The sequence below is a fragment of the Manis pentadactyla genome, chromosome 10, assembly GCF_030020395.1.
Source record: "Manis pentadactyla isolate mManPen7 chromosome 10, mManPen7.hap1, whole genome shotgun sequence".
Lineage (NCBI taxonomy): Eukaryota > Metazoa > Chordata > Mammalia > Pholidota > Manidae > Manis > Manis pentadactyla.
Window position 1 is genome coordinate 3,959,720 of NC_080028.1, and position 13,472 is coordinate 3,973,191.

A 13,472-nucleotide genomic window follows, 5' to 3' on the forward strand; every position below is an offset into this window, starting at 1 on the left:
GCCGGAAGCTCAGTAATGTTTGGGGAAAACCTGGATGAATGTGTATACACACAAGATGGATGGGTTTATTTTTGAGTTCTGCAGTATATTGACCTCTACAGTACTCAATCTATTCCCTTTCTTTATGAAAGTGAGTCAATATATTCATATAAGCAATTAAGAATACCAAGACTTTTTTACCTCTTAAAATCATAGTCATCTGTCATATCTGGTAATTTTCCTATGCCTTCCTTACTGGAGTCTTTCCTCTATGCTTTCACTTTACATCTAATGACTCAAGAAAATTAAGTATTCAAGGAAATAAGATAATCATCAAGTGCTCATTACGTGCTAGGTCTTAAACGGGTACTGAGAGTACTGAGGTAAGTAAGAATCCTCGGTCGCTCTCATTCCAGTGGGGCTGATAGGTGGGTCCGTGCTTACACTACTTCAGGGTAAGCATAAAGTGCCAGAGGGAATACAGGGCGCAGGCACCTAGAAGACCAAAAAGGGTTTCAGAGGAGGTGAAATGGTATTAAATCTTGAGGGAAAGCCAGGAGTGTGTGTATGAGCAAAGGAATGAAGGCAGGAGGCACTTATGAGTTTAATACCACAGCATCTGAACTATTCCCACTTTAGTGCTAAATATACTTTTATCAGCTACAGCGGCAGTACTAAGCACAGAGCACAGCACACAGTGCTAAGAGGTGATCTCGTTACAGCCATCGGCTCCTGGTGGCTCTATCCAGGTCAACGTGTCCTGAGCACCCAAAGTGCACCACAAGTTGTGCTAGAAAGTGCCATGAAGACAGCCCCATCGCTCCACAAAGTCACCATCAAGTAGAGGGAAAGACATGCAAGGCGCTATTTCACTGTGAAATAGCAGTGGGGTGAAAGAGTTCATACCTTGCACACCTCCCCTCCACTCCAAACAATGCAAGTACATGACTACAGTTAAAAATTATAAATACATACAGCTCAACTTTAAAACAAGGCAAATATCTCCATACACCAAGAATGGGATGGAGAAGCTCAGCTATAATCAGGTCTGAAATCCAGAGTGGGACATGCTCAGCATGGGCAGTGGCCCCTGCAGTTCAACTCTGCCAGGGTGACAGGAACCCAGCGAAGCCAGTGGCAGTCAGGGCCGCTCCGTACAACGCCGCTAGGACCAGACTCCCGCGCCTGAAGGAGGAGCTGCACGCAGCGCAGGCGGGCGTACAGGTTCTGCGTAAACTGTGAGTCCCCAGCGTCAGCAGGAAGCCAAGTCAGCAGCACAGACAGACCTGGTCTGAGACACTGGCCAGCCTAACTACCAGACACAAAATGTTCCCAGTAGCACCGATGTGAATCACCAACAGAGCTGATTCTAGGCTAGTCACTGGGGAGACAGGCTGAGGAAAATGCAAAGCCATTATACAGGAGTGATCCCAGAGAAGGAGAAAATACAACAAATCTCTCACTCAAGGAGAACCAGCAAAGTAAAGGTTCAGAGAGAAAGACTAACCCTATAAAACTGGCCCCTCTCCTCACCACTCCCAGGGCCCCACCTGCAGAACTCGCGCTTCCCAGCCCCACAACGCTGGACTGCACTGGACTAAGTCCTGGGTCCGAGGTGAAGAGTGTACCCATCAGGACCACAGAAAGGGATCTGGTGTACCTTGATCTGGGGCCACAGGATGGTCACTTGGGGAGCCTCAAGCCCGTGTGACCAGCAGGCAAAGAAAGGAATTACTCCATTGGCAGGAGGCCCTCACCAAGGGGAGCCAGGGCTGTTCATGCAGGATGGGGACAGGGAGGAGTGATCTGGGACTTGGGGATCAGGGGGATGTCTCAGTACTTCCATGTTAAGACATACCATAAACAGGCAGCCAACGGCTCACAAGCCCTAGCGTCAGAGCCCACCTAGAGTGCTGGCAGAGTAAGGGAAATCTGGAACGGAGGGTGGAGAACAGGGGCGATCACTACCAAGTGCGGCCTCGGGACGCCTGCCGCAGTGGGGACTACGGCTTGCTGCCCTGACACTCCCGCCCGGGTCTGTTCTTTTAGACTCCAACTGGCTACAACCTTGAAGAGCCCAGGGAGAGTGGACAGGGTCAGGCGAGAGGAGCGCACTGTAACAAACCCCTGGGGCGTCCCTATGCTCAGATAATTCTGAGGCCCTCCCCTCAGGGACACCCATGGGAACTGGGTCCCAGGTGCCCACCGTGGTCACTAGCTCACTCGGGCACCCTTACGTTGGTGGTCTTGGTGCCAACCTTCACCTCTCCTGCTGGGGTTACCTCCAACTAAATTACTTCACCCAAGTCCTTATCTCAGATCCTACTTTTGGGGAAAAAACAAACTTTAACACTCAGGTATACAAGGGGATGGGTATAAAGATGGTCTCTGCAGTGCTGTTCAAATCACCAAAAATTCAAGTCAATCCAAATATTCATCAGGAAGAAAAAGGGGAAGATGATGTATGCTTAGGATGGTGTACTTCACAGTTGAAGTTAACGAAGTGCTTTACAACAGCTTTAGTGAATGATCTGGCTCTCTATGCATGCAAACTGGCAGCACTCAAAAACACCACGCAAATAAAAAAATGCAAACTGCAGAGCACAGGGCATAAAACATACAGCACAGCACTTATGGAGGAGGGAGGACTGGGGTCGGGAAGTGACAAGAGCCCCCCACTATGATCCCTGTCTCCAGTATTCCCACCCTTGTGTGTGACCCCTGGGGTCTCCCCTCCCGTGACGCTGGAACACATAGTAGGGATGGCGTGTCATTTCCAAGATTATAAAGACACTCCAGCTTTCATCTTGAGCGTTCTTTTGGGTCACTCGCTTGGGAACAAGCCATCTGCTGTGTCATGGGCAGCCCTAGGGAGGGGTCCACAGGGTGAGGAACTGAAGCTTGCCGTCCAAAGCCACATGCTCAAGCTTGGAATCAGTCCTTCTGCCCCAGTCAGGCCTTCAGATGACAGCAACCTCATGGAAGACATTAATCAGGTCCACCCAGCTAAGCAACTCCAGATTCCTCACCCTCATAAACTGTGTTAAATAATAAATGTGTGTGTCTTTAAGCTGCTAACTTGTGGGGTAATCTGTTCAAATACAGAGGATTTTAACAGTATCAGTAATGTTTCGATTTTGAGAGAACGAGACAAAACTTCAACATTTGTTGATTTTATGAAATACCTCCGTGCTTGTGAGATCATCTGTTATACTCAGGAAAGGCATTAACGTTACTAAATATTTGTGGTTTTGATTTGTCAAGTTTAAAAATAAGCAAACAAGCCAACAAAAACACTAGGATGAAAGCTAATGAAAAACCTCAATTTCCTTTTCCTTAGAGTGTACAAACAGGGTTTTTTAAAATGTCAGTTCCTAAAACAGTCATTTCATGCAAAGTCATCTGTATTCCTCTGCTCAAATCACAACACACTTATTTTCAAGTATTCACTTTTTTTATTGGAAACTCGTAGCTTTTTAAAATCATTTAATATTGCTAAGATACCTTTCTACCAAGGAATTAAAATTTTGGCAAGAAATTACTGAAAAACCATTTTTCTTACACCGACTGAGTTAAATGTTTTTATCCCAAAATTCCAGAGACAGTTCCAAAAGGCTATTAAAACAAGAACCTGATCATGGAACTGAGATGAAATTGAAAACTCTATGAGCACTATTTTAAAATATGCAAAACTCCAGAGTGAAAAGAGTTTTGGGATTAGCTAGTGGTGATGGCTGTACAAATGTGGCAATCCACATTTCATTTCTTTTCACTCCTGACTCTTGACTAGAGCCTGCAATCATACATAACACTGTTGTTTGCCGGGCAGACTATCTACCAGGCACCATTCTGGACTCTACATACACAGCACACTCTATACCTACATCAACTCTAAAAGGTACCCATTTTACCAATGCGAAAACTGAGCCTCAGAAAAGTTAAAGTATTTGCCGGTTCATACAGCTAGAGAGTTGTCATACTTGGATGTGAAACTAGAAAAGCCTTCCCTCACAAAAGCCTTTTTCCCCTGAAACTCACTGCCTGAATCCAAAAAGGTGTCGGTATTTCATACTGGTGTGTTTCCGAGGGAAAAAGGGAGAAGGGGAAGAATCCCCACAAAACACAAATTGCTCAAAGAAAAAAACAAACTATTTCAGTCACTCTATAAAAGAAACCCACAGGGGTCTGTATTATTCAGAGGTCACAAAAAGCTGCAGTAAATTCCCCGAGAAAGATCTCAGATCCCAAACCAGTCAGGTGACAAGATACTCTGGCAATCCCTGCCATGCAAGACCCCGAAAGCACCCTTAAGTTGCACCCCTCAGTGACTGGACTGAAATTCCACCAGCCGCATCTATGTGCTCCCCTCGTCCTTCCTGGATTACTTCCATTGTTTCCTAATTTGGTCTTAGACATTTCATTCATTCACATTTCACCTTGGCTCATCTCAGGATCTGGAAACATGGACAGCACTGTCTGGCATAGATTAAGCGGAAACAAAACCACTTAGTTCCCTATAGAATGCAAAGCCTAATTCTCTCTTAACAGAAAATTTTACAATTCGAAACATTGTCTTAGGAGTGATAACTCAAACAGTGAGCAGAAAAGGCCAGTGGTATTTCCTCATGCTAGTGAGATTTGGTTGAAAGAAGTTTTGGGGGGTAAGGTGAGAAGGGTAATAATTTATATGCAGAAAATTGAGATGTAACTTACATAAAGACACAGTATCATAAACATGTAAGGAGTTGTAACAGATGCATGCACCCAGGCAACCAGCGCTCCCATCTAGATTCATTTCCTTTACTCCAGAAAATTCCCTCCTGCTTCTTAACAATTCCCAACCTCCTTGACAACCACCATTCAGATCCGTATCACCATTAATTAGCTATGCCAACTATGGAACTTCTTAACAGTAAGATCATACATACTTCTGTGTCTGGTTTCTTCCATTCAGTATGCTTTTGAGACAGCCCTGTTGCTGTGTGTACTGGTGGTTCATTCACTTTAATCCATGAGTGGTTTTGACCATTCCCTCATTGACGGACACTTGAACTGTTTCTAGGATCTGGCTGTTATTAAAGCTGCTCTGAGCTTCCTTTACAAGTCTTTGTGGACCTATGTTCTTGTTTCTCTTGAGTAAATACCTGAAGTCGTAGTCAGGTGTATGTTTTAACTTTATAAAACTGCCAAGTGTTTCCCAAAGCAGCTGCACCATTTACACTCCCACCAGCCAAGTGTAAGAGTTCCAGGTGCTCCACATCTTTGCCAAAATTCAGTGCTGTCAGTCATTTTAATTTTAGCCATTTGAATGGATGTGTAGAGGTATCCCATTATTTACTTTATATGCTCATTATTATATTCTTATTTCTAACAACTTTGAGATATAATTACATTGTACACAATTTAACCACTTAAAGTGTATAATTTGATGGATTTTGATATACTGCATTATTAATTCTTTAAATTGTTGTAAACACAGTAGTCCCCCTTTGTTTGCTTTCCAGGGCTTCAGTTACCCATGGTCAGTTGAGGTCCAGGAGCAGATACGTCCTCCTCTGACCTATCATCAGCAGATCAACAGTAGGCTAACACCTCATGACGTCATTCACCCCACTTCTCATCATGCAGGCACTGTATGATTTCACATCATCACAAGGGTGAGTACAGTTAAGATATTTTGAGAGAGAAAAAACAGACCACATTAACATAACTTTTATTACAGAATTGTTATAATTGTTCTATTACTTGTTATTGATGATAATCTCTTACTGTGACTAATGTATGAATTACTTTATCACAGAGGTATATGTATAAAAAAAATAGTATATAGGGTTCAGTATTATCTACAGATCCATGCATCCACTGCAGGTAGTAAAACATATCCCTGGCTGATAAGTGGGGACTAGTGTATATTCAACAAATTTTGCCACATTTGTACAGCCATCACCACTAGCTAATCCCAAAACTCTTTTGATACTGGAAATAGAAATACTGTATCCATTAAACAGTAACTCCCTCCCTACTCCCACCCCTTGCCCTCCACCCCCCACCAACCCCTGGTAATCACTAACTTACTTTGTTTTCCATTTGCTTATTCTAAATACTTCATACAAATGGGATCATACAAGTTTTTTCCTTTTATGTCGGGCTCCTTTCACCTAGCATGTTTTCAAGGTTCATCCATATTGTGTATGTATCAGCACTTCACTCCTTTTTATGACTAAATAGTGCTCCAAACAGACACACACACATTTTGTTTCTCCATTCATCTGTTGAACACTTGTCTTATTCCCACCTTCTGGCTGCTGTGAATGCTACAGTGAGCAACGGCATACCTGGAGTCCCTGCTTCAGCTCTCTCGGGTACGCACCTATGAGTCGAGTTGCTGCGGTATAGTCCATGCTCAGCTGTTTGAAGAACCACCAAACTGTTTTCCATAGCAGCTGCACCATTTTACATTCCCACCAGCAACGTACAAGGGTTCCAATTCCTCCACATCATCACCAATGACTATTTTTCTTTTTCTTTTTTCGTAACAGGCATCCTAAAGAGTACGAAGTAGTAACTCATTGCTATTTTAATTTGAATTTCCTTAATGGCTATAGATATTGAGTACTTTATCCGATGTTTGTTGACCATTTATGTACTGTACCTTCCTTTGTAAAACATAGTTTTTTGCCCAAGTTTTAAAGTGGGCTATCTTCTTGAGTTGTAGGAGCACTTCAAATATTCTGAAACAAGTCCTTTGTGAAATTATGTATTGCTAATACTTCCAGTCTGTGGTTTGCCTTTTCATTTTCTTACCAGTGCCTTTTGATGAGCAAAAGTTTTTAATTCTGATAAAGTCTAGCTTGATAAAGTCAATTTTTTCTTGAATGGTGTTATGTAAGATATTTAACTACACTCAAGGTCACAAAGATATTCTCCCATGTTCTCTTCTAAAGTTTTATAGTTTTAGCCTTTATGATCCATGTAGAAATATTTTTTTTGTGAATGGTGTGAGGTATGGGTCAAGGTTCTCTTATTCCAATTAGATACCAAATTGTTCTACCATCATTTGGTGAAAGTTTTTAGACTGATTTTGGTTTTGAGTTTACAAATATTGTGCAAAGGGAAGATACCTGGAAATGGCCTCAATTTTTTATACACAACATTCAGCATTCAATAAAAAAGTTAGGACTAAGTGAATAAATACAGAGGACAAAACTGACAATAGAAAATTACCAGGTATATTCTTTGGAGCAACTATATTTTTAAACCCGACAAGTGGCACCCGAACAGGGACCTGAAAGCTTGTTGGGTCCCTTCCCTGTCTCTGACCCGCAGATGAGGGAAGAAATGCGATTGTTCATCGAAGATCTTAAGGACCAGCCAGGGGACTCAAGGCGTGACAGCGCAAGAGTCATGCCGAGAAGGCATCTCTCATATTTATTGATGAAATGGTTGTTAACAACAATATTGGGGTTTCCGTGCACAATCATTAATCAAGTCCAACTCTCAACAGTTTCACCTTCTGAAGAATAACAAACAAATCCTCATGGTGAACGAACACAGAAACTCTTTCTGTCTTGGCTACTGTTTCTGTCTTGACTACAACCATGAACCATAAACAAACCATCAAGGCAAAAGTGCTTATACATATGATTTTTATACTTTATATATAAATTCCATATAATTCCCACAAGGACTAAGTGAATAAATACAGAGGACAAAACTGACAATGGAAAATTACCAGGTATAGTCTTTGGAGCAACTATATTTTTAAATTCTTTAAAGTAACACTATTATGCTAAATACAAAATGAATTTCAACAGAGTAACTATTTTTTTAAATTGAACAGATATTCTACACTACCTCAAAAATATAATACCTAACGGATGACATATGGATACTGACAATGGATGACAGTAGATGATGGAGTAGATTAGCAGAAAAGAGGACTAGAGACTTAGAAGGCAGAGGAGTAGAAATTTTTCAAACAAGGTCAAAGAGAATGTAAAATACAGAAAGAAGCCTCTGAGACACATAAATGTACTGAAAGGTTTAACACACATGTAATTGGAGTCTTAGAAGGAAAGAATAGGAGCAAAGCCGTATTTGAAGAAATACTGGCTAACAATTGCCCCAACTGATAAAAACATCAAATTCAGTAAGGATTATCCAAACAGAATAATCCAAACAAAAAACCAAACATCTCTTGTCTTCATGGGCAATCCACTCTGGAAGGAGACAGAAAATAAGTAAGAAATCACTATAAATAACGTATGTTGGAACTATACATAAATAACTACACAGGATGTTGGAATGTACTCTGTTTTTTTAAAAAAACAAAACTGAAGTTTACATGGTAAAGGGGTTCAGAAATATGAAGAGAAGTATTTGCACTATTTATTAAGATGAGTAAAATCTTGAAAGAAGTCAACAGAAGAACGTGGTTTGACTAAACACAGACTAAAGGAGAAACCATAGTGACAGAAGCTGAAAAGAATTATTGCCTACATGAGAATGGAAGAGAAAGACCAAGCATGCAAATGAGCAACGAGCTATACAGACAGCAATTCCACAAGAATGTGCTGAACACCCACAATTATCAGACTATGCTAGATGCTGGGGATACAGTGAATGTGCTGAGCTCACTTTATTAAGGAAGCTTACCAGATGGAAGAGCAGTGAGGCAATATCAGGGTAAGTATGAGAAGACTTTATAGAGAGCTGCATCCAAGCATTGCATTATTTCATGAATACTCAAGAACCAGAACATAATCCACTCTACAGAAAAAAATAAATTACAGAGCAGTGCTATCCAAAAGAGCTTTCTACAGTTAACTATTCCATCTCTGCACTGTCCAGTAAGGTAGCCACTAGCCCCATGTGGCCGCTGAGTACCTAAAACGTGACTGGTGCACGTAAGGAACAGAATTATTGATTTTACTTATTTCTAATTTAAATAGCCATGTGTAGCTAGTGGCTACTTAACGGACAGCAGAGATATACAGTATGACAACCATCTCACTCGGCTCTACACTTTAACAGGAGGTCTGGATATAACATGAAGACATGACAGAGAGACATATCACAAAGGTAACTAAAGGGCTGAAAAACCTACAGGAAAAGGCCAAAAGTAGGATTTTTAATGTAATATTTGTCTGGAAAGAATTTAACATGACCTGAAAAGACTCACAGCACAGCAAGAAAAAACATCACTTGTTAAATAAATGCTAAAGATGCAAATATGTACATTAAATAAAAAGAATTAAACACATTTAAAATTAAAAGAATTATCTTCCACAGGAAAAAAAAATAGCTTAGTATCTTAGTACTGACAATTTATCACCATAAGCAATTTTCTACGGATTTTAATGATTACGATAGTATTCAAGAAGTACGTTATAGGATCCAGACCACAAAGAATTTAGATCGGTAAAGTAATGATCTATAGCTATATTACAAATTATGCCAACACTTAGCAGTTTAAAGTAATACCACTGGTGGTCTCACACAGGTCTGAGGGTCAGGAAACTGGGATTGGCTGACTGGGGCAGTCCTGGAAAGGGTCTCATGAGGTTGCACACATGGCTGACGGCTTGACTGGGACTGGGAGGATCCGCTTCCATGACGATTCATCACATGGCTGCTGCAGGAGGCCCCAGTTCCTCACCACAGATCTCTCTACAAGAATGCTTCAGTGTCCTCACAACATGGCAGCTGGCTTTGCAAGAGTGAGTGACCCAGAGAGAGCAGAGAGGAAGCTGTTAACGCCTCAATGGACCCAGTCTCAGAAGTCACACACTGTCCCTTCTGGCAAAATCTACTATTTAAAAGCAGATCATTAAATTCAGCCCACGCTTGGGGGAGAGGAATTAACCTCCTCCTCTCAAAGGACAGAGTATCAGAGGATTTAGGGACATATCTAAGACCACTACAACGGGGTATGAGAATTTCCCCTCACTTGGGGGTTGCTAAAAATTGTAATGAGATCCTGGGATCCCTTGCCCTGGAAACCCAAATATAAGAATAAATCATCATCTTTCTGATACAGATTCCACTGCCTCCTGTAGGCAGGAGATTAAACACAGTTGGGTTCTTGGTCGCTTACAGCCCTGTTCCTTTTTAACAGCAGGTGTTAAATCAATGGCATCTACTACGCATAAAACACAGGGCTGTACATATAACATTACAGATCCTCACGATGATCCTGCCAAGTGGGCAGCTTCATCCCCACTTTCAAGATGAGAAATCAGAAGTCCAGAGAGGTAAACCAGGACTCCTGTCCTAGTCTAGCTGATTCCCGAGCCCACTGTTCCTTCCACTCCCTGCCACTTCCTCCTATTACTCCAGCCACTGCAGAGAGCAGCCGATTTTGTAGCATCAAACATCTGGAAGGACTACAAAATACATTACTTCAGCTAAGATGCTTATCTTCTGTTCCATCAGCTACTTTCTCACCTTCCTTAGTCTGTTTTTGCTGTCTGGTGTCTTCTGCCTGCCACTCTGAGGCCTCCTTTTGCCTCACTTTAGGCCCCATTCAGCTCCTGTCTTGGCCCACCCTCCGTCTACGTCCATTTGCCTTGGCGGGGTCCTCTCAGAGCCGCTGGACTCTGGCCTGATGCCCCAGGAGACCCTTCTGAGGGACGGCAGGCGGTCTGCCCAAAGACACACAAAGAAGCAGTAGCAGACAGGACTGGAAGCTAGTCCTTAATAACCCTCAACAGCTCTCTGCACCACCACACAACTATGTCTCCCCATCCCAAGACCTGCACATCAGTTCACCTTCCCTGGTCTCCACGGTCTGCCTGAACAAGGGCCTTATCCCAGAAAAGCTTGAGCCCAACGTGGGAACCGCCTTCATTTCCTGTTCTCCCCCAGCAATTCAATGGGTCCCTGAATCCTGTCCATTCCACCTTGCAGGTAATTTTTCAGGATTTTTCCTATCCATCCCCATAGACAATGTCCTCATTTGGCATTTCTTTCACTTGGGCTTCTACATCAGCTTTTAAAAAGTCCCCTGCCTCTAATTTATCCCTCACCATGGCAGCCAGAGACCTAATATGTAGATCTTAACATGCTGTTCCCTTGAAAAAAACTTCCAAGGTTCCCCATCAACTCCCCTCATAAAAGACTTTCAAAGCCTGTAAACTGGCTCAGGGTCTTGGGACTTTATGCTACAGGTTATAAACAGGGGTCTGATGTTTGAATTTCTCCTCTGTACAAGACACCTTACCTGTGTTGTTTCACTTAATCCTCAGGGACCCCACCAAAAAAAAAAAAAAGAAAGAAACAGCATATGGCCCTTTTGCATATACTGATCTTAGCAATTAGCCCTTGTCTGTGAGCCACACAACCAAGCAATCTGAAGCCTTTCGTGGCCTGCCAACCCATCCGGCAGATCCACAAGCTCCCTGTGTCACCACCTCTTGTCTAGACCCCCATTACAATTTCTTTACACAGCAATTTCCCTAACACGCTTGAAAAAACAGGATCATGTCACGTTCATCTTTGCACCCTCAGCCCTTAGCGAAGAACCCGTTTCAGAGTAGATGCTCAACAAACGGTGGATGACTGATTATTGCACAAAAGAAGGGCCCACCATGGTACAGATGTGCTGAAGTAGTAACTGAAACACATCTCGTGGGAGTATCACGTTGACTAACCTATCTCCCAAAAAGCCCAAGGGGTTGAGTCCTAACTTAAAGCACTTTCAATAGTTCAACACTTCTACGGGGATTTGAGGCAGAAGTGCTCAGATGAAGGAGTCTATCTAGCCTAAAGACCAGAAGACCTCTAGAGACCACTGTGCCCAATCCAAGCCTAGCTGTCCCTTTCTTCTTTGCTCCCTCTACTCTGTACATACCCCCATGACTGCAAAATTGCCTGCAGGCTCCCCAGAACAGGACTTCCCAGTAAAGGACTCTGTAGTTTACTTCATCCCCTAGCACAAAACCTGGCACCTGGGGGACCATCGAGAAATGTACTAAATGATAATAGTATCAGCTAACATTTACTTAGCACTATGTGTCAGGTATGCACCAAGGACTTAATATACCTCATTTAATCCTACCAGGGAGGTACTGGTCAACCCCATTTAACAGGTGAGGAAACTGAGGCCGAGAGAACACCAGAAATCAAACATGCATTGACTGAGGGCGTCACATACTTTATATCTTCACATGCTTTATTTCATGTATTCCTCTGTACAATCCAGCACGAAGTTACGGATTATATTTACGTTCTTAGGCAAGAAATCTAAGGCTTAGAGAAACTGGCCAGTCATGCACAGCTGGTAAGGCCAGGGACCAAAGCCTGCTGCGCACCTTTTCACCTGGCTACCTGGCCTCTCAGCGGCCGGCGGGACCTGAGCGGTGACTCTCCGCACTCCACAAAGCTCTGGCCCACGGAGGGCCAAGCCTGGGCCGACAGGCAGGCGGAGTGGAGCGCCGATCCAGCCCCCGGGCTTGGTGACCGGTGTTTACGCGACCGCCCACCGCGCACATCCGCACCGCGCCTCCCCCCGCCCCAGTGTAATAGATGCTCCGGGACTCGGGGGCAGCCTCGGCGGTCCGCGCCCAGCAGCGCCTAGAGCAGCAGCTCGCGTTACAGGGGCGCCACCCGCGCGCTCAAGTGACACACCGGGCGCACAGCAGCCAAGGGGTCCCTTGTCACGGTCCCCATCCCGCGCCCGTCTTCACGCCCGCACTGGCGGGCGGGCCGCAGGTGTCAGACCCCCGGGCCCCGGCGCGGGACCGGATGCGCGGCCCGGGGCCCTCGGCCGCCCGCGGAGGCCTCCGCCCCCGGGGTCCTAGGAGGAGGGCGGCCCGATCCCCCGCGCCGCGCGCCGCCGGGCCGTTACCGATTCCGCTGCTCTTTGAAGAGCGCCGTCAGCGCGCGGAGAGCCTCCAGGTCCTGGATGGGCGCGGGCACCATGACGCCGGACAGCCGGGCGGGGGGCGGCCTGGGCGCCGCCATCTTGCCGCCTGTAGCTCGGGGCGAGCGGGCGACGACGAGGGGGCGGGAGAAGCGCGCGGTAGCAGCGCGCCTGCAGACGCCTCCGCGCCGCGGCCGCCCTTCGCCGGCGGAAGACCGAGGACACGCCCCGCGTGGGAGAAGGCCGGCGCGGCGCGGGCGGGGGCGCGGACGGAAGTCCCGCCTGCGGGGCGCGGCGCGGGCGGAAGTCCCGTTGCGCGGCGGGTGCGGCCGTGGAGCTGGGCCCTCCAGGGAGCCGAGGGCTGGGACGCCCACCCTGCTGCGGGTGCGGGGTGGCCGGTGACCCCACACGCACCCTGGGAGCTGGGGCGTCTGCCACCAGCTTGCGAGTCTCCGCCCGCAAGCCCAGTTCCCGGTACTTAGTGACCACGTACCGCCGCCAGGTCACGTCCCAGGCGCTTCACGTAGGGGAGAACGCGATGCTCCAACTCATCGAGGGCTTAAAATAAAATTAGTAGTCAAGGAGCTAAATTCTGCAGCAGGAGGGTAAGAATATTTTTCTAAGGGAAATG

The 13,472-nt window shown here is 45.2% G+C and overlaps 1 protein-coding gene across 2 annotated transcripts in view; it reads right to left on the minus strand.

Moving 5' to 3' along the window:
* ATXN10 (ataxin 10) overlaps window positions 1-13,062 on the minus strand; it is a 173,036-nt gene extending 159,974 nt beyond the window's left edge. The window contains exon 1 of one of the 2 annotated variants that reach the window (XM_057486289.1): window positions 12,827-13,062. In XM_057486289.1, the coding sequence (XP_057342272.1) occupies window positions 12,827-12,942 (116 nt within the window). In that variant the 5' untranslated portion in view covers window positions 12,943-13,062. The remainder of the gene's footprint in view (window positions 1-12,826) is intronic. The other variant, XM_036906593.2, reaches the window with a different exon arrangement.
* Window positions 13,063-13,472: the final 410 nt, after the last annotated feature.